The sequence below is a fragment of the Neovison vison genome, chromosome 12 (assembly GCF_020171115.1).
Source record: "Neovison vison isolate M4711 chromosome 12, ASM_NN_V1, whole genome shotgun sequence".
In the NCBI taxonomy this organism is placed as follows: Eukaryota; Metazoa; Chordata; class Mammalia; order Carnivora; family Mustelidae; genus Neogale; species Neogale vison.
This window is the reverse complement of record NC_058102.1, coordinates 16,054,100-16,076,303: the sequence shown is the minus strand read 5'-3', so window position 1 is coordinate 16,076,303 and position 22,204 is coordinate 16,054,100. Positions and strand designations below refer to the sequence as shown.

The 22,204-nt window shown below is 46.6% G+C and overlaps 1 protein-coding gene across 1 annotated transcript in view; it reads right to left on the bottom strand.

The window, feature by feature from the left end:
- Positions 1-6,307: 6,307 nt before the first annotated feature.
- Positions 6,308-22,204, bottom strand: part of NUAK1 (NUAK family kinase 1) — a 70,714-nt gene continuing 54,817 nt past the window's right edge. Inside the window, exons 5-7 of the mRNA XM_044229380.1 lie at positions 15,370-15,489; positions 13,282-13,414; positions 6,308-10,519 (exon numbers count right to left, since the gene is read on the bottom strand). Coding sequence (XP_044085315.1) covers positions 9,366-10,519; positions 13,282-13,414; positions 15,370-15,489 — 1,407 coding nt within the window. The 3' untranslated portion in view covers positions 6,308-9,365. The remainder of the gene's footprint in view (positions 10,520-13,281; positions 13,415-15,369; positions 15,490-22,204) is intronic.

Below are 22,204 nucleotides of genomic sequence, written 5' to 3'. Positions count from 1 at the left end.
CCACTGCCAGGAACCATCTGTACCTCATAGGGATGGAACCCACAAGCATGAGCTCTTAGTTGCTGACCACCAGGCCTGGTTCAGAGGTCTGCATCTGGTCTTCTGCTCTGCACACATTCTTCTGTCTGGGTGCCAAAGCCCGATGGCTGAAGCTTCTGGAATACTCCAGAAACATCAGATGTTTCTCAGCTTCAGTGATTCATGAATTCCTACTTGAAGGACTTTTTCAGGGTAGCTATATTTTTGGAGCCCCTTTTCTCCAGCTGACTCGAAAATGAGCTCTTTTCCACCCTCGGTTTCATCTGACAGTGAGGTGTTCCTCTGGAAATTGGATTTGAGGCCATGCCTGTATCCTCCCCCTGCTCTTGGCTTTGAAGACATGGCAATGTTCTGTTTTTGTGATGGAAGTTGTTGCAGTGCTGGATGCCAGGGGGGTCCCTACAGCCAGCCTGCAATCCTGTGTTTCCATATGGCTCCAAGCAGTAGACTGGCTATGATCTCGATGCTTTGAACTCTCAGTACCCAGAAGTGGGTCTCCCCTGAGACCCATCAGCACAGGAAAGAGTGTGTAGAGCACAGTTAGGTGTGTGTAAGTACACAGCTTTGGACAGAAGAAACCGAGCCACTGGAGCCCTAATGCCCCACAGCATGTGCTCAGGATGGAGAAAGACTCCTTCCTCCATCCCATTCCACTAGAGGAGTTAAGAAACCTGAACCAACTCTATTCATTTTATCTACCGGGACTGAATCTTCTAGAACCTGATACCATATTTGTTTGGACAGTGCATTGACTTGGGTAAATGTCATCATCCCTGATGGTGTCCACAGCTCCTGCAGGAAAATGTCATTTCCATGGACAAGGATGGTGACAAGATGGGGCTTATGATCAAGGAGTCTGACTTAAGGATTATTCCAGGGGCACAATGGAGCAGTTAAGAGCTTGGGCTCAGAAGCTGGTCTGTCAGGCTTGTATTTGAATCCAGCTCCATATTTAATAGTTGGGTGACTTTAGAAGATACTGCACATTCCCAACACTGTTTCCTCATCTGTAAAAATGGAGATCGGGAATATTAAAACATGAAAGGAGCATTAGAAGAGAGGACGCATGTAAGGGGTAAGTCCACTGTCCGCAGCTCAGTAAATGCTCAGGTAATCTGTTGATATTATGCTGCCCTTCCCTGTGGGAAGCAGAGAGAAGCTATGACAGAGCCATTGTGATGTGTCCATCTGACTCTATTATATTTTCCACTTTTTAAGTCCTACAGACTCGAAGGCTTCCCAGGAAGTCAGGTTGGTGTCAGGGGATTGAGTTGTGGCCAGTGGGAGGAGGGTACACGTGATATACCCACATTCAGATCCGATCCTTGAAAGGTGCTCGCTTGTGCTCTCTCTATCCCTCATTTGCACAGCTAGAAACAGAGGACCCCAAGGTGGCAGACCCACGGGATGGAGGAAGCTTATATCCCTGAGGGCCTGTGCAGAGAAGACCTGACAAAGAGAGCTGCCCAATGCATGCTAGACTCGGTGATAGTGAGAAATAATCATTGATCACATTGAGCCACTGCCATTTCAGGGCTTGTTATTTGAGCAAGCTAGTTACTTTAACAAAGAGCCTATCCAGACTATTACACACATGAAAACTAGCACGGGGAGTGGATGGGGAAACCAGCAGTTTGAGACACAATGCATCTTCCCCGGCAGGTGGAGATGAACACCCTAAGTTTTTCATCACTAGAACAATAATTGGCACAATATTTTAAAAATTGGTTGCTCATTTTCCCCACAAGCCCCCACTGGAACCAGAGAGTTGTGACAGCTTGGGGCAGGTTTTGTGACATGAAAACCTTAGTCTGCATTTTCTGGTCTTCTTAGAGCACCACAGCTACTCCAATTTCATACCCCAAGCTTCGCAGCTTCGCATCTTCGCACGATTCTGTGGATTAAAAACATCTTCTCCATAAATTTCAATAAATTGTCAGTGAATTTCTGCTGTGGAAACATATTCTTATTTAAAATTGCACGTCATGGCATATATCTCATCTGGGGACCACCTGTCAAAGGAAGCGGTCATTGTAATTAAGGGTACACGACGTCCTAAATGATCATAGCCAGTCCACTGAGAACTTGGCCACATATGTTTAGCAAAGTACCACCTTCCCTGAACCGTGGTTGCCCTATGCCAACAGACCCACAAATTAACCCTAAAAGCTCTGTTTTGAAGACCCCAGGGCTTTGGCATATACAGTTCCCTTTGCCTGGAATATTTACTCTTCATACAGCTAGTTCTTCAAATCTCTGCCCAAATGTCACCTCTCCAGAGATGGCTACCCTGACTACTCTTGCTGTAAGAGGTAACTTCTCCCTTAATTCTCTATCTCTGCACCCTATCCATTTCCTTCATATCACTTACTGTAATCTGTAATTTTGGGGGAGGGGTTATTAGTTTGTTTATTGTCCATTTTCTCACCAAATCTAAGTAACCATGAAATCTACCTTATTTCTAAAATTCAAGGTGTATGAGCTAATAAAAACCTTTTAGTGTTTAAACCAGTTACAGCTGAATCATATTATTACAATAAATTTGACAACTAAAATCTTCTTAATGAACATATTTGCTTCCTATATTATTAACATTTATATATATAAAATATAATATAATGATGTATATTATAATTATATATTATATATTACATATATATAATTATATATAATTTAATATGTATTAAATTATATATAATTATTATACATAATTATTAAATATAATATTATTATGTATAATATTGTATATTATAATTATATATAATATATATGCATATTATATATATAATATATAATAATTATATAATATAATTAATTATATTATTATAATTATATAATTATATTATATAATTATTATATATAATACATATTATATATTATAAATAATTATAATATATAATATTGTATTTAAGAATTATATAAAATTTAATATATATTAAATTATATATAATAATTATATATAAATATATAATTATTATATATTATACATATTATATATTATTTATAACATATAATATCATTATATATAATAATATTATATTTAATAATTATGTATAATAATTATATATAATGTGTATAATATATAATATGTGTATAATATGATATATATTTATATATAATTATATTATATATTATAATATATAATGTGTATAATAATTATATATAATATATAATGTGTATCTATGATATACAATATATAATATATAATTATATTATATATCAATAATTATAATACATAAATAAAATATATTAATATATATTATATATAATATATTATATAAAAATATATTAATATATATAAATATATATTAATAATATAACAATTTTATATTGTTGTCTTCCCTGACACTATCAGTATAAATTAGAAATCCTCTAATGTCAGAGCACTTGGATGGCACTTGGATGGCTCAGTCTGTCAAACATCTGACCCTTGATCTCAGCTCAGACCTTAATCTCAGGATCATGAATTCAAGCCCCATGTTGGATTCCACTGCAGAGCGTGAAGCCTACTTAAAAAGGGAAAGAAAGAAAAGAAAAAAAATTTTTCTATGTGTCAAGCCCTGTATTAGGTACTTTATTTTATTTAATTTTCAAAATAACTCTGAAAGCCAGGGATTTTTTTTTAATATTTTATTTATTTATTTGACAGACAGAGATCACAAGTAGGCAGAGAAGCAGGCAAGAGAGAGAGGAGGAAGCAGGCTCCCCGGTGAGCAGAGAGCCCAATGTGGGGCTCAATCCCAGGACTCTGGGATCATGACCTGAGCTAAAGGCAGAGGCTTTAACCCACTGAGCCACGAGGCTCCCCTGAAAACTGGGATTATTTAATGCTATTTTATAGGTGAGGAAATTGAGACCCAAAACGTGTAACTTTATTTCATTAGATCTGCCTCCCTTCTTTTGGATGAGCCGCCTCCGCGGACTTCCTAAGATTCTGAAGGCGCGGTCATTCAGGTATGCCAGGAGGGTGGGCACATGATCCAGGCAGGCCAATCAGAGCATCTCTCCATCTGGCCCCTACGATGAGGCAAGAAGAAGACACGAGAGCCCCAACAAAACCAATCATACTCCTTCCTCCGCACGTAAATGCTGGAATAGTAAGCATCCCTCCCTGACTCCAGGATCACATGCTAAAAAGACCTTGTAGCTCCGCTACTACCAGAAGCTATCTTGCTGCCATGTGGAGAGAGCCTGCCTAAGAATGAAACCCAGATCCAGGGAGAGTGGCTGCAAAACAGGGGCTTGGCATCTCATGAAGCCTGGATCTAGCCGTTCCTGACTGAGACAGACCTTTAGACTTCACAGTTACATGAAGCAGTAAATTTGTCTTGTTACTTAACATGGCCTGAGCTGGGTGTCTGCCACTTGCCACTGAATAAGGATAAAGTGAGCGCCCTGTAGCAGCTCCATACATACTGTTCTCAGTCTTCCTCCATTGACCTCACCAACCTATCAGATAGCAGGCACGCCATGACAATCCAGCTGCTCCTGTTACCTCCCTAATCTTTATATGTCAGTGGATGTTGCTCTGTAACGAAAGGATTATGGACTCCCATTCATAATGAGTTTTACACTCAAGGCGTCTTCATATTAGTTCTCTCATTCCTTCTTTACAAGAAAGGTAGCAATCCATGTACCCATCAGACAGACGAGAAAACAGAGGCACAGAGACACAATGCAGTTTGCTTCATTAGCAATCATTAAGTCCAAGTTGGAATTGAGAGTCCTCCCATGGCAGCTCAGCTGCAGAGGCACAGACAGAGAGGTCCTAATTCGGCAGGCCGCCACAGAACATCCATTCCCCAGCCCTCCACCTTATCAGGTATGAGGCCATTTTAGCCAAATCAGCTCCATCAGATTGTGTTGCCAGATAAAATACAGGAAGCCCAGTTAAACCTGAATTTCAGATAATTTTTTTTTTTTTTTAGTATAAGCATGACCCAAATATTGCATAGAACATGCTTACACTAAAAAAATCATCTATTGCTTAACTGGATGCCCTGTGGTTTTACCAGCTAAATGTGACAAGATGTATCAGATGTTCTCCCAGTAGACCAGATAAGGGGTGTAAGTTGCAATTTCTTTGCAAAGTCAGACTTCTTGCACGGATCCCCAAACACTGCTATTCAGCATAGAGCATGACTCTGTTTGATACTACAATAGGGTTTGATGCCATTTGCTATTGTGACTGGGATCCAGTCTTACCCTATTATTCATTCCTCTAAGAGCTTCCTAGAGGGTCTGTTCCTGCAAGGAATAATGGCAAAATGGGACTCCAGATGTCATTTTATCAGAGGCAGAGCAGTGGCTTTTCCCACTGGGAAATACGGCCCATTGATCTTGGACCCTGAGCAATCAGATTAGCAGTCTGGCCGCCCTGAGAACAGAAGGGGTTGCTGAAGAAAGGCCAGGCAGAGGGAGCTGAGCCAGGAGGAGAGAGCATGACTGAGTATTAACCTTCCATGCTGTCTCTAGGCTAGTTTGAAGGAACCCATTCCATCGTCTCTTTTGGAACCAGAGAACATGTAAATTTGGAAGCAATGGGGTAAACCAAGCTGGGTCATAAAATCAGCAAGAAAGCTAGGCTACAAGAGGAGGAGGAGAGGAAAGCCAGTGTGCAAAGAGGAGCAGAAAAAAGGGTCTGTAGTTCTCTCGGCTCTGCCTTCTCCAGTTCTGGTTCCAGCTGCACCACTAGCTGCATTTCTTTTTCCAAAAACTTCAAATAAATTCCCCCTTTGTGTGTAAACTAGCTTGGGTGGGTTTCTGCTACATATATGCGTTCTGTCACTTACTTCATTAAGTAGGAGGAAATTAACCAAATAAAGAAACAAGGTCCCAGTTCTGTTCAGTTCATTGCAATTTATTTAATTTAAAAATAAAAATGGAAACAAACAAACAAACAAAAAGAAAAACAAAACAAAAGTCAATTTCCAATGAAAATACAAACACTTTGGGTTGTTATCCAGCTTTTTTCCCCCTGTAGGCTGTTCTGGGCTCAAACCAATCAAATGAACAAAACCAATTTTGACTGGAGCCATAAAGCATGTTGCACCAATTAAATTACCCAATATATTATTATAATACCTTTGAAATGCCTTTCAGACCAATAAATAAAAAAAGACAAATTCAAATAAAAAAAGTCAACTTTTTATTACCAAAACAAAAAAAATAGAAATTAAATAAAAGTCACAACACAGATTTAAAAAAAAAAAAAAATGTGCAGTCAAGTTTCTCTCTCTCTCGCTCTCTTTTTTTTTTTTTTTTTTTCTTCTAGGAATGATACCATGCCAGTAAATCCCTACAGAACATTTCCAGTTTGGCAAAAAGCAGTCAGTTGATCATTCACATTTGTACTCAAGACAGCAGGCCAGGGTGACACTCCCCTGAATTTCCCCCTGAAAAGTGCTCCCCATCATCTGAAGAAGCAGCACCTTATAACAGGGATGGAAAGTTAGGGAGCACTTAGCATTTTCATTTTGCCTAGGGTCTTGAAGCACTTCCTGAAAACTGATCATGCCTTAAAATTTACCTGTAAAAAGAAGTATAATTCTACTCCTTTGGCAAATGTGTAAACTAAGACATGGAAAGGCCAACAGAGGCCAGGAAAGGACCAGGAGAGCTGACATGGAACCTCCCTCTTGGTCCACCAGGTCATAAAAGTGTCGCTCACTTGTAGTTCCATGGAAATGAATCACGCAGGACTTCCTTGTTCGGGGATTGGCTGGTAGGGATGATAGGACTTAATCAGGAAGCAGGGAGCTGCATGTCAGGGCTTTTCTATTCCAGGTTTTTCCTTGAAAGGACAGAGTCAACACAGCATGTAGAATCAAAAGGTGTTAGCAGAATGTCACAAGCAGGCAGGGGGCCTGAGAGATGGGCTACCCCACCCCTCCAGTCCTCATTAAAGGGAAAACTTAGCCGCCCAAACACTGCAGGTGTCTCAAGCCACCAGCTAGTTAGCAGCACACCAGGACTCAACTCAGACCCTTTGCCTCTGAGTGGAGGACGGTCTTTGTCACAATCCACGGTCTGGGTTGATGGACAAAAGAGAACATGCATGTGGGGGGAGGGGTTTCGGGGGGAAGGGGAGAAGTAGAATGATTTTCCTTAATAGTGTCATTGTAGAAGGATGGAAAATACTAAACGGACACAATCACTTGGCAAAAGGAAAAAAATGTCTCACCAAGTAGGTAGGTGTTAAACCTTAGGCATATTGACAGCAACCAACGAGGCCAGCTGCCATGCATGCGGGACCAGCAGTGTGGCCATACAGGCTGTCCAGAACAGATTACACAAATGAGACAAGGAATGGGAAGCTTGGAGGCTGCAGGATGCCCTCCATGCACCCACACTTCCCACACACACAATTGGCTATCTACAGATTTTTTTTCCCTTTGAACCTATACTGGAGCTCAGGAAGGAGGTATAATTGAATGAAAGAAACCAGAGAAGCTTCCCATAACACACCACCCAGGTGGACCTGAAGGCATGCACAAGCCACACCACCAAAGCTGGTGGCAAGGGGAGAAATGGAGCCATCTTCTTAGGGCAGTTTTACTCCAAAGAATGTTCTCAGTGCCTTACGGTGAATTCTTTTGCATTCTCCCTATAAACTACTATCTGTTGGTTTTCCCAAAAATACTCCTCAAGACTAGTCCTCCTTGTATGCCTTTGTGGCTAGTAGAGGCTGACCATCTTGAAACAAGCCTTCCCATTTGCATAGCCAGTAGGATCTGAAGTCATCTCAAATTCCCCTATGAGACATTACTTCCAAACCCAGTATCTGAAGATGTCCCATTGTGGGACTGACATCTTATCACCTGTAATCTGGGTGTCTAGATGTTAAATACCTAGTTATATTACTTTTTATGATAAGAGTCTTGCTATACCTCTTTTCTGCCTCCTCCAGAACCATCTGGATGGCTTCTTGGGAAATGTTCCCTCTTCTATATGCTTCCTCCCAACCCACTCTGCTCTTTCAACACCTTATTTATTTGAATGGGTGGAACTTTCTTTTCCTCCAAATTCTAGGACTTCAAACCCATGACAGAATCCCCAGATACAGGGGGAGCACCTTATGCCTACCTTTCTTTTCCTCACCCAAATATCCCACCTACACACTAACTCCCTAGAAGCAAACTCTCCCGCCTCTGCGGATTCTACACTTGGTGGATGGGAAAACCATTTGCTAGTAGTAAACAGGGTAAATCATTGAGCCAGTTATTCCTTTGGAGACTGTGGACAGCATTACATCCAATTCATGCAGGTGAGAACCCAAGAGGCAGCATTCCAGTTAATAATGAGATGTTAAAGAAATCGACAAATTGCCCTCTTGCTGGTGTGGACCAATTTTCATTCATCTGCCCAAAGACCTCAGAGGGTCCCAAGTTCTGTTACACACCAGAGTTTTGATCTCTGACATCCTCCTCCTTCTCCCTGCCCACCCTTGGGAGGTTGTGCTAAAGAGCAAGGCAGACATTGGGAAAGAAGTGGGAGACAGCAAGAAGCCCAAAAATCACCACGGCCTGACTCTTAAATCTTAGCAGTGTTCAGAGCATTCTCTCTCTGCCCAAGGCCCTGTCTTCCATTCCAGGTAGAGTAGCAAATTAACAAAGGACCCACTAGAGGCATGAAAGACAAGCATAGATCCCACAGGATGCCTCGACCCAACACTTTCAGGGCTTAGCCATGTCAGGGATGGCAACCACATGGCATGGATGTTACTGCTGCCCTTCCCATTCCCAAGGCAGCCTTTGCTATTCAATCACAGCACTCCTTCCCCTGTGCCTAGGGTACTGGCACCAGCACACCCAGCAGCCACTACCAATTGATCACCAATTCAGGTTCAGGTGGCTGAAATCTACTTGCCTACCCCATGCAGTCAGACCAAGCCTGTTCACGTGAGGAGGGAAGAAGCAAGGTCTGAGCTCACCCCAGGCAGATGGCCCCAGTCTCTCTTGCCTTTCCTCCAGGAGTATTTGGACAACTTTTAGGTCTATGTTCCCTCTCCCATATGCTTCCTCCCCCCCCCCCACTTAGGGCTGGTCAACACCACCTCACCTGGACAGCTGGTCCTCTAGGAAGTGCCACAAAGTAAATGCCAATTAGGACCTAAACTCTGACTGGCAGTGGGCAGGACTGGCAGACAGCCCACTTCTCCCTTTCAGGTGCTGGCTCAAGGCTGCAAACTGGGCCAACCAAGACGGCACCGATCCTTCTTCAGTCTATTGTCACGGCCAGCAAAGAGGTAACCAGCTCACTAGCACAAGTCATCGCTCCCACGGCTCCCCAAACCCACCCACCACCCAGCCCCACACCCTGGGGAGCTAGTTAAGCTTGCTGCAGATCTCCAGAGCTTTCTTGTAGACCTGAGTCACATCGTCCATGTCCATGAGGAGGGAGAAGCTGCTGTCTCCCAGTCGGTTCCGGTACCGCTTCAGGTACTGGGGTCGGGGCCGGTTCTGGAGCCCCTCAAAGTCCTGGATCTGGAGGAAATTCTCAGCAGAGACGCAGCTACGGATACGCTGGCGGGCAGGGCGATTCTCCTGCAAATCGAGCAAGTCAAAGGAGTCGCTGGACAGGACGCTGTCGTCACTGATGACGCTGGAGGGCCGGCTGTAGCTCCGGGAGAGGCCCTCAGCAGGGACGCCGGGCTCCAGCAAGGATTCCAGTGTGGGCATTTCAGGGCTGACGAGGGCCGGGTCCGTGGTCCCTGCTGAGTACTTGCTGCTGTGTTTCAAGATGCCCTTCCTGCGGCAGGAGAGGCCATGGGACGTCCCCCTGGCAGGGTCCGGGGGACTGGGGGAAGGCAGGCCACTGCCCAGGCCATCGTTCCCGTCCAACAGCTCCGAAGACTCACTGCGCTCCGGCGATGAGTAGTAACCCGACTCTCTCTGCTGGGTCTTCTTCAAGATGCCCTTCTTGGGCATCGTGACCGACTGCTTGGGGCTGAGCTTGCCCGGCCCCTCTGTCTCAGGGGAGCTTGGGAGGGGCACAGCGGTCCGGCCCAAGTCGGGCTCCATCTTGAAAGCAGAGGGTAAGGCAGGGCCCACGACACCCTCGATGAAGCCAGTGCTGTGGGAGCGGTGTTCGCTGTTGCTCCGTTTCTTCAGGATCCCTTTGGGCCTCTTGGAACTCAACTTGGATGGGCTCTCGGGCACCGAGTCCTGGCCAGACTGGGCAAAATCATTCTCTTTCTTGGACTTTTTCAGGGACCGCTGCCGTTCCAGCATGACCTCGGAGGCCCCAGGCTTGGCCAGGCCCTTGATCTTGGCCTCGGCCTCGGCCTGCAGCCCTGTGGAACGGTGGTGCCAGTCGATGATGCGAGCCAAGAGCGGCGACTCAGAGTTGGGGAGCGCATCGCAGTCACAGACGCTGCTCTTGTAGCCCCAGTTCACCCACCAGTGGTTGGCGATGTCCTCGATGGTGGCCCGGCGATCGGGGTTCACCATCAGCATCCACCGAATAAGGCCTCGGGCATCTGTGGCACAAGAGAAAGAGAATGATGCATCCCGCGAGCCTTTGGCCTTGATGGGGCTGACGCTGCTGGCGTGGGGCGACGTGCTCAAGCAGGCGGGAGACCTGGTCCTGCCACCCCAGGGAGCAGGAGCCAAAGTCTTCCAGACGGTCCCCGGAAAGCATCATCGGGACATGGAACCACAGGCTAGGGCATGGTCACACTCTGGCATGTCTTTCCATGCAAAGGAATGTCCTAGAACTACTGAGCTCTCCATCAACTCAGATCTTCATTAAATGGGGAAGGCCAGGTAACTGGAGCAGATTCCAGACCCGACCGCAAACAGGGCCCCACCATTTCTTCAGTGGATATCATTTTACCAAAAGGGAAAACAGGGGGAGATGACCTTGGCTTTTCTATAGGCCTGTGAGGTGGTCTCGTATAAATACGCAGTGCTCAACGTCATGGGGAAAGTGTGTCGGCATGAAAAGGACATCTAGGGCTGAGATGGTGAGAGAGAAGCTCTTTGTCAAAGAGGCAAAACGAGAAGGATGGCGCAGTGGGCAGTGCAAGGGGCCATCCCCAAGGCTGGCCTGACCCTGGGCCTTGGCCAAGTCCTGAAACCCACGCCCAGTGAGCTCACCTCCTCTCCCTCTCTGACATATACCACAGCCTACCGAGCCGTCAGCTCACACAGCCCATCTAGACCCCGCTAGCTGCTTACAGCCTGGCTGAGACATTCCATGTGCGCGTTTTTGCTGCCAGAGAACTAGGGGAAAGCCCCGAAGGGATGCTGAGGAGGCCACAGGAACCAACCGGCTCTCACAGCTTATAAATTGACTTTTAAGATCAAACTGTGCTCCCCCAACGGGAGGCGAATTATATCCTGGGAAGGTGCCGCCTCCCCCTCAGCCACTTATGTGGGCTAATGAGTAGCTGGCAGGGGCCAAGCAATGCGACCAGGGATGAGCTGCGCCCCTGAAAAGTAACAGGATGCTCCTTTAGTCGTTCAGTAAATATTTCCTAGATTCCTGCAATGTGCCAGGAGCTGTGTTGGTACCAGGTGGGTCACCTGAAATGTCTCAAAATAAATAAATAAATAAATAAATAATTTAAAACATACACACACACACACACACACACACATCTAACTGCCTACCTATCTACCTATAAGCGTATGTATTCATTATTCATGGATTCTGTATTATAAATTCTCCTGTTCACTAAAATGTATTTATAGCCCCCAAATCAATGCGTGGGCACTCTCCCTGTCATTTATGTCCATTTGCAAAGTGGCAAAAAATCCGAGTCACCCCCAGCATGCACGTATGCTCCCCGCCAAGGTCAAAGGAGACGACGCCTCCTTGCCTTCTTGTTTCCACTCTCATACTACAAACAGGTGTAATTTTCACAGCCTGTATAGTCCATGGTTTTCACATTTTTGTCCTTTTTGTTTGTCCTTTAAAATGGCCCAAAGTGCTAGCGCTGGTTTCCAAGTTTGAGAAGGCTGTGATGAGGGACCTTACGGAGAAAACACCCGGGTCAGATGGGTTTCGTTCAGGTACGAGCCCTCACACTGCTGGCTGTGAGTCTGATGTGAAGGAGTCCACAGGATATTTTAAATGAGGTGTCTCTGGACAGAAATATATGTAAAACAAGGCTCCGTACTGATCCGTCGACAGCAATATACTGTGACCAGAGCGCGGGCCCTGTATTTGCTCTAGGAACCATGTGGCCTCGGTATTCACTCATTCCGTGCCCATAGCAACTTTGTGGAATGTAACTACTGCAAAGAGTGAGAAATTGGCTGTGTGTGTGTGTGCACACGCGTGCGTGCTGTGTGGCTATATAGCAAGGTCTGTGTTAAGTACTTTCCAAAGTCAGCCAGGTGGACATACTTTTCAGCCACACAGCACATTCTCCTAGCAAGAGATGGAGCTTATAATCTTGGTTGCTTTGACCCATAGAGCGGGGTAGAAGTGACGTTATCTGCCTTTCCAGCACAGAAGGCCCGGAAGCTTCTTCTTCCTCCAACCTAGAGCCCGGAGCCACCACGAAAGAAGTTGAGAATGCCTCCTGGAAAGAGGGGCCTGGAGAGGCAGCTCGTGGAGAGGGAGCCCATGGGGAGGAGCACTGAGCAACTGTCACCCAGTCAGACCCAGCCCAGCCACCATCTGAATGCCACTGTAGAAGCAACCCAAGCAAGGCTAGAAGAGCTCTAGCCAACCTAGGGAACAGAGAGCTAGGGTACCTAGCTGTTGTCTAAACCACCAAATTGACTCAGGGAGGTGGGGGAGGAGGGGGATCGAGTTGTTATAGCAAAATAAATAATGAATAATAAAACAGCACCTGTGGGCCATGCCCCAGCTGGGGGCACAGTGGTGAAAGAAAGCAGTTGTCCCCTTAATGGTACTGGGTCTAATGACGGTGGTTTATATGACCACACAGACTAGAAAGGACTTCATGTGATCTCTCTTCCAAAATATGAATTTACAGTGGAGAAATTGAATCTACATGGTAAAGACTCGCCCAGGTTCACCCAGCAAGCACACAGGACTCTCGGCTTGCCTGGTGTAGAGGACATTTGTCCTAGAAATTCCATTTGGGAAGGTTTGGGCAAAGCAGCCTAGCAAGCCAGCTTTGCCAGAAGGCAAAAGTCTGGAACAAAAAAGAAGAGGAAAAGTAGGGGACTCCTTACAAATGTTAAAACAGAAGCAAAAAAGTGTGAGCTACAGAGGGTAAGCCAACCACTCCCGCTCGACCACTGACCCTCTCAGGGCACGCACCTGATGGCTGCGTGGGCTCCCGGTACTCTCCGCTGCTGATCTGCCGAATGAGGTTTTTGTGATCGAAACCATCGAAGGGCATTGTTCCGTAAACGAGAGTGTAAAGCAACACGCCCAGGGCCCAGCTGTCCACCTGGAGCAGAGAGATGGGACATACAGGAGCTGAGATGCCACCCTTAACGACCCCAGGAACTGAATTTAGCACGTGGCAGATGGGTTCCCCCCTTCCGAAGCCTGACAACTGATATGTGATGCAGTTGTGGGCTGCGGCAGAGCCTGACCTTCCCATCTCAGAGACAGGGAGTCCCAATCTGTAGAAGGGCTAAAAAGATGATCTCCTTAAATCCTCAGGATGATGTTATGAAACAGGGAGGGCCTGGATTATTTTTGGCCTCATTTGACAGCCCCATCTGAGGCTCACGAGAGCTAAATGATTTCTCCAGAGCCCCTCTGTGTTGCCAGGGTGGGTGCCAGACTGGGACACGGCGCGGTTCACTCCAAACCCAGGCACCAGGGCCTTCCAGCACCTTCTTCAAATGGATCAGGGGCTGCCAACTCAAATGCTGACAAGAGCCAGGCCTGCAACCAGGATGAACAAAGCAAGAGAGAATGTGGGGTACAATGTGGAAGTGCACGGACCCCCCCTGACAGAGGCAGCCTCCCCTCAACTAACAGCTGCCACACCGTAATGTAGACCCAGCACTGCCAGATCCTTTCGGGAAGTCAGAAACCAGACTTTTATGCGAAATCTCCCAATTATTGAATGCTTTGTCCATTTTCTTTTAGAAAGACTAACGTGGCCAGATAAAGCGTGCTTGCTAGCCAGAGCACAGGCCGCAGGCTTAGAATCCCAGAAAGAGATCATCAAAGATCAAAGAAACATTCATTACCTATGATGAATGGACAGTGTCAAGTTTCTAGAGTTTTATAAATTGAATCCGATATTCCTCCCATACATTCTTATTTTAGAAAGACTTTCTCTTCGCTGCCACTGGTAGAGCCCCTTGGCATTCTTCTCTTCCCCCTCCAGCCCTGCCTTCCAACACTGTCCAACAGATAAATATTTGGAGGGAGACATTTCAACCTACTGAGCTGCTGCTATTTAAAGGAGGTAAGGAGTGGAGGCCTCTCTCTGTAAAGAGAACCATCCTTTCAAAGAGAGTAATCACTTGCAACTCATCCATTTTCAAAATAGCGTTTTCACATACACATTTCTTACCGTGGCCCGAGAGCTTTAGGCATATAAAGAAATGCGTTTCTCATGCATTAGAAGGTGTGATTAAAACTGTATTTCTTTAGCGGAACCTCGCAGTCGGTTGAGCTGGGCCTCTTGGCTCCGGCTCAAATCATGATCTCCTGGGTTGTGAGGTCACGTCCCGCATTGGGCTCTGCGCTCAGCTCTGAGTCTGCTTGGGATCCTTTCTCTCCCTCTCCCTTTGCCCTCCCACTCATGCTCGCTCTCTCTAAAATAAATGAATAAATCTTTAAAAAAAAAAAAATCCTGTATTTCCTTAATTGAAGATACACGCTGTCAAAGATATATGCAAAAAGATACTCATTGCAAAGTTGGGGTTTTTTTTTTTTGCTTGGCTCTTTGGTTTGTTCTAATAGGGAAAAACTAAAAACGATCAGAAGTGGTTAAACTAATGTATATTCATACAATACAAGATTATATCATCCTCCAAAACCACGTTTTTAATAATAACAAATTCAAAATACGTCACAATATAATTTTAAGTCAATAAAAGGCCGCCACCACACGCATGTAAGTATACACGTATATATAATGATTGCCATTATTTTTTTAAATGTAAGAGATCAACACTGGAAAAAAGTATAAAAGAGAAGTTGCAAAAATATTAAGTGGTTATCTCTTGTAGGGGAAATTGCAGGTAACTTTATTCTCTAGATTTTTCAAATTTTCTCCTAGGTATCTATATTGTGGCTTTTATAATCATATCAGAAAAAACATTCTTCGCTTGCTTGTTTTTTTTGTTTGTTTGAAGTATTTCTTATATCCAGTTCCTGCCATCCCTGCTACCTTTCCTCCCCTGCCCACACCCCCATACACCCCATCAACTTGCTCACCTCAGGCCCCCGGTAAGGCCTCCCATTGACAATCTCGGGAGAAGCGTAGAGTGGGCTCCCGCAAAAGGTTTGCAAGAACTTGTCCTTCTGGTACAGGTTGGAAAGCCCGAAGTCGGCAATCTACAAAGAAAAGAAAGACCCAGAGAGGCCGGTTAGCGTTCCGGGGACACCTACCTTGAATCATCTGAGCACTAGAGCACCTGTGTGGGTCTGCCAGCTGGGTCACCATTTTTTCTCCAGTCCTCAGTTTTCCATCAAAGAACCAGCCCACAGGACCAGGCCAGTGACTCCCAGCTGCAGTCCTTAGCATCACAACAGAGTCTGCTGGATCTGCACCCTACACCTTCTCTTAGTTACTCCAAACTTCTCCCTGCAGGGACCTGACCTTCGGTTTAGACCTGCTTTGAGAAATATCCACAGAATCACAGGCTTGACATTTCCGATGCACAGGACAACATACAATTATTAATCAGGAAACAGTCCCCCTAAAATCAGATCGTACCCCCAACGACTCTGGAAAACTGTGGCCAGTGCCACTAATTCGACCCCCTCCTCCTCCACCCCCGCTCTACCAAGAATTCCATTCTGCCAACTTCATGACCCTAGATAAAACAGACCCAGCGTGCTAGTTTTTGAGTCACCAGATATCAGCCCAAACTCTGCCACTAGCCATCTGTGTGACATAGGACAGGTCCCTTAGGTACTCTGAGCCTCAATTTAGCCAGAAAATGGGAACCCAGGATCCTTTCCTATTCTGGATCACAGGATTAATGCGGGGGGCAGAGGAAATCAATCACTCAAGATGACACCATGAATATTAATCTGTTAAGTCTTCAAATTCTGTACGAATGCTCTGCCTAGCCCTCTTTCTGACAGGCACACCTGTGCAATCAGTCTCTTCTCTCCTGGATTCTTGAAGTGTTTTATTCACTATCCTTTATGGCAGCACTTTTCCCTGTGTGAGCGTGTGCGTGAGTGTATAGGTGCGTAAGCACATAGAATCACATACATACATATCACACAGACACGTGTCACGCTATGTATGTACATATACACATATGGAGCATATATCAATACATATGCATACATATAGATACACACGCACATATATATAAAGAATAAATTCTCCTTGTCCATCTGACTCTGAGTCCCCTGAGGCAGTGGCACGTTCCACATTTTCCCTCATCTATGTTTTATCCACGACTTCATACCTGCCTCCCACCCAAGAAATACTTGTCACTCAAAATATTTTGAAAAGCACAAGACAACTAATAAAATATGCAGAAGAGGAAGAAACTGGGTCCCCACATGCGGAGTAACTTCCAATGACCAGGCACTGCTCTGAGCACCTCACCCTTTCGAATCCAAGCCCATTTACAGACAACGCAGGCATATGTCACGCCACTGAACAGTAGCGCTAAACATGGTTCGGATGGCAAATTTCATGCTCTGGCTATTTTGCTGCAATTTTTTAGGCATATCAAGAAAGTGGGGTTTCGGGAGATGTGGGGAAGCGTCTCAGGAGAGCTGGCCAGCAGGTGGTAACGCAAAGCCGCACCTCCAAACCTTCATCCAGCCTCCGAGATGAGCCCCGGCGGGCTTCGGTCATTCTCCGACCGGATTTCCACTGGAGGCTTATAAATAGGCTGAGCCATTGACATGCCCAGAGAACAGCCCAGCCCCGGTGGCGCTGAGGCTCTGTTCGGAATGCAGCCCCAGAATAAGCCTATTTTCTAAAAGTCGCCCCTGAATGAATGAATGGAATGCCATTGAAAGCAGCTGGTGTAGAACTGCCTTCAGAAAACGCGTTCTCCGGGCTCAGATTGCATTTAATTGCCCTGAATTCCACTTTCTTATCAAGGCCTCTGATTCGCTTGCAGGAAGTTGGTTAGAAGCTTATGAAGTGTGCCCCGGCCGTCAGAAAAGGAATGGAAGGCCACAGCAGCCCCAGAGCACACCCCAGGGCTTTGTCCTCAGCGAGCGCAGCCAAGTCCAGGCCCCCGCAGAGTACGGAGTGGGGGGTTGGGGGAGACTTCCCCTTCCCACCCCCAGTGTCCACGGCTTCCAAATACAAGCACCTGTGAGAGGTGCCCACCGCCGAAGCGTGCGGATCCCTGCACACACACGCTCACCCCGGAGTGCTCCCAGTCCGGGCGCCCTTGCTCTCTGCATCCGTCCTGAGAAGGGTGTTTGTGTTAGGGCCCAATCCCGTCCCCACAAACTGATGTTTATCAGCCTCTCCCAGTAAAACTGCCATTGCCGCTGACAGAAGATTAATAGAAATGTAGATTAGTCTGTGTTCTCGGCACTTCAACGGAAAAGGAGTATTAATCAACCCACACACACAGTTCTCAAACCTTGAACCACCTAAACTCGGGCGGCAGCTCTAAGATTTCACGCCCTAGGGAGCCGCCGTCGACCAGAAGCCAGCAATGGCCACTGCTTATAAAACTTCTCAAAGCCTCAGCTTCTCATCTGCAAAGTGGGAGGGGGAAGAGGACTGACCTCCACAGTGTCGTAGTGAAAATTAAACGATGAAAAGTATGTCAAATGCTTAGAACCGTCACTGGCACAGAGTTGGGGCTCGAGAAATCTTTGCTTCTCGCCCTTAAATCCATAATAGTAGGTTTATCAACCATGCAATACTCAAAGCAACGCTGGTTTTTCCATTTCAGGTAATTATTTTAAGGCTTCTTTCTCAAATAAATATACTTTTTAGAAGCGAACTGAGCTAAATAAAAACATTTGAGTAAAAGAGCACAGAAGATTTGAGGGAAAAGGCAAAAGCCAGGAAGAGAGTGAAAGAAAAGAAATTTGGGAAATTTGAACAAAGCTGATATTTGGGAAACAGTGATTTTAAACATAGTAAGGCAAAAACAACTGAATGAAAGTCTTACACTGCTGACACATGGGTAACCTCTGGAGAAAGCTAACGACTCCACATTTTTGCTGGTGATGGGACTGTACCCCTGCCCCTTATGGGCTCCAAATCATGTCCCCACACTAAACTGATATCCCATTCAGCCTGGGCTCTGGAAAGGAATCTGAGAAGCCAACTCTCAGGTCCTTAATTTTTGGAGTTTTTGGTATTATCAAGCCGCTCTAGAGGTGTGCGCTGCTGGATAAATATCAGAGTTAGAAAGATAAAGTAGGAAGTCATTATTCACTCGTCCAAACAATGAGCCTCCCTACAACACAGAAGCACCTTGGAGACCAGAGCTAAGTGAAGCAAACCAGACGCGGAAGGATAAATATCCACGTCTACGTGGTACCTAAAGGGGGTTTAACATCGGATCTCTGTGAATAATGGCTGTGAGCTCACCGGGTGAAAAAGGAAGTATCCGGTTGCTGGTGGGTAAATGCTGGGGGAAAATACTGATGAGGTCGGTAGTGACAGACTGATGGCCATTTGCAGGGTCTGAGGGGAAGTGCCGCGGACTAGACAGAGCAGAAGAACCTGGGGCTAGCCTCCCGGTTGGCCCCACTGGGCGATGGGCGGGCCCTGCCACACCACTGGCTCTCCTCTTCTGCAAGGTGGGAATAATCATAGAACCCACCTCAGAAGGCTGTGTGGGGACTGAAGAACAGGCATGAAGAGCCCTCGGAACAGCTCCCATGCCAGCTGGCTCTAGATGACAGCAGTTACGACACTGCTGGTGGTTTGGTCTGCTTAACAATGGTTTGCTAAGAGCCAGTGCCCACCCCAGAGCCCAGAGGAATTACCGTCACCCACTTCTGGAATAGGCATGCCCAGAGTGAGAGGCAGCACTGCATGATGGGAGAAATAAAGGATGCAGGGTTTGAAGGTCTGGGTTCAAATTCCAACCCTACCTCTTACCAGCACTAAACTCAGGCAGTTAATTGATCCTTCCCTGCTCCACTGAGGTCCGTGGACCTGCAGCTTCAGCACCAGCTGGGAAATGAACGACCCCAAGCGATCTGGGGAAGCTCCTAACTGAGGGCACCTCCTCGAAGCAGCGTTTCAGAGGACACTTATGAGCAACGCATCACAACTCATCACACATTCGACTCAGGCATCCCTTCATGGGTGCTCTGGCCACCATGACTCAGGCAACCTGGCCATCGGCCACCATCGGCCCTCAGAGAGACCTCCCCAGGGAGAAACCTCCCTGGGACAGCTGTCCGCAAGCTGCCTGCAGACAGGGTAAGGCAGACCGAAGCAAGGACCAAAAACGTCCCCACATGTGATGCTCTCTTAGATTTGGGGCAAATTTGGGTGGCAGCAGTGGAGGGTAGAATTTATTAGGTGCCCGGGCCTTAAAGTCGAATGTCCTTGGGTTTGCAGCCAGCCCCATTGTTAATATTAGCTGCAGGAACCTCCCCATCCATAAAATGGGGCATCATCCGGCCCACCCTGCTAGAGACATTCTGAGATCCAAATGAGATAAAGTACATGCAAGGTCTGGCACGGGACTCTAGCTTCTAGCAGAGGCTCAGGAAAGGTTACTTTCCTTTTCCAGCCTCTATGCCCCATTCCTGTGCTTGCTGCTGCTTCCCTGTAGAAGGCTCAGCAGAGAAAGGTAGAAAGGTCAGCACATTTCTTTCTGTCAAACTCCTACCCAGCCTTCAAAACCAAGTTCAATCACCACTGCCTCAGCAGAGGCTTTTTGGTGCATTTATAGTAAACAAAGGCAGCACTTCCTGCTCAACGCTTCCAGAACACATGACACAGGGCACTATGAGGTACAGAGCAGGGCCGCTCTGGCCCTGTCAAGAAAGGAGGATCAGGGAAAGCTTCCTGGAAGAAGAGGCATTCAAGCTAAGACTGAAAGGAGGGGGCAGGCAAAGAGCAGTGGGAAGAGCATCCCAAGCGCAGGGATCCAGGTGTGCATAAGCCAGGAAGCCAGAGAGAGCTCACTGGGTTTGAGGAGTGTGAGTCCTACACAAGTTGCTTTCTCCCACCGCCTTAGCTAAAATAGCACCTGCCAGCCTCCACTCTCCGCACTGACTCTCTTCACCACCAGACGATTACGTTCTATATTTACTGGTTTGCTGCTTGTGTCCCCAACTAGAATTCTAAGTCCACTGGAGGGCAAGTGCCTTCTCTTCCTCACTCACCTCCGTATCCTTCTCCTGGCAACTTGTTACTTCTGGCTGGACAACTGTGAGATTCCAAGCTCAAGAAGGACCTGGCCGTCTGGCTCACTGTTCAGGGCCAGCATTCAGCATGGGGCCAGATGCACGGTCGGAACTTAGTAAATATCTCTTGTCGAGTATATCCTGTCCCCAGGAAATATACTGTTTGCTGACTTCGTTAAGTGCAGGAATAGAAGAGTGAATGCGGGTATGCGTGGACACACACGTGCACACAAACACATACATAAGTGGATGGATGAACAAACAAATCAATCAGTGAATTAGTTCCTGAATGCAGACTTCTCACACACACATAATCAAAGCCCAGGGGCCATATCCCGAGCTGCCCAGTGTGGTCTCGGAGATTTCTAGCTCCTCTTAGCCCGGGCCATTCAAAGCTCCTTTTTTGTCTGCAGCTGTGGCAATTCCATTGTCATCAGAGCAACAGGCCATTTCCCCTCTCTCCCTCTACTCTGAGCCCTGGGAGCTCACCCAATTCCCAGCCTTCTTTGAGAAGGCGAGCTGACCCCAGTGCTTAGACCTCTTCTTATTGTAAGACATTTTTACAGGACCCTTCTATGGGAATTGCCGGCATTCCATTCTCCCATAGAGTGGGATGTGGATCTGGCCCATTTTTATTAATTGCAAATTAATGCTATGCTGGGTGTCTATTTTAGTAGACACAGGCTTCCTCCACTGAGGATTTAGCGGGCTTCTCCGGAGGACGGAATGCAACCCAAAGAAGCACATTGCTCTCATTCCTTCTGCCAACAGACTATGTGAATATTTTTAGAAGCCACACCCTCTCACACTGGCCAGATAAATACTTTCCAATGCCAGATGTGCTCTTTGCAAATCAACATCAGGCCCAGAGGAGGGGAGAAATGAGCTACACGGCTCACACCAAAGTACCAGGACATGTGACCAGTTTAAACCAGTCACATTTTTACAGGCCTCCTACCCCCGGAGTACAGAAGACGGAACCGTTGCTAGAGAGGCAGCAGAGGGGGCTCCCAGAGGGACCTGGCTGCCCATCTCCCGTGGGTTTTCTCTCCCTTCTCCGGCCTGGGGCCAGATGCTGATGCCACGGGTTCTCCTAAACACGGAGGCTGGTGTGTGGCCATGTGTCCACTGCCTTTGCCACCCCAGTGCCCTTTCTAAATATGCTCCCAACAAAATGCTGAGTCAGGAAGAGCCAGGCAGATACAGCCGGAAGGCAAATCAACACCAGCTGAAACGCATTTAAAAAAAAAATTCTTGGAAGTGCGTGTGAGATGATGAAAGTCAAACATGGGAGTTCTCCTCCTGGCTGTCATCCCTTGACCCCAAACCCAAACAACTTAAGGGTACCTACTGTGTGGCAAGCGCTGGGCCACACCCCAAGGAACCAGAGACACAGCCCACTCTGATTCTCTGCATGAGACCTAGACCTACAGGGCCTTCATCACTTGAACAAGGGGGCTGGAAAATGACCCTCAATGTTCTTGGAGCTCGAGGATTCTCAGGTCCTAGTGGTATCCCTTGAACAGGCAGAAGGAAGAATCGGTGTTGGGGAATAAGGAAGGTTTGGTTTCTGTTCACGTGTGTGTATGTGTGTATGTGTGTATGTGTGTCTGTGTGTGCGCACACGCACTCCCAAGAGGTTTTTTTTTTTACCTTGGGAAAGGCCAGGAGGAGATAGTCCTAAGGAAAAGACAAGGAGGGAAAAAAAAATGACCGAAAATTCAATTTTTGTAAT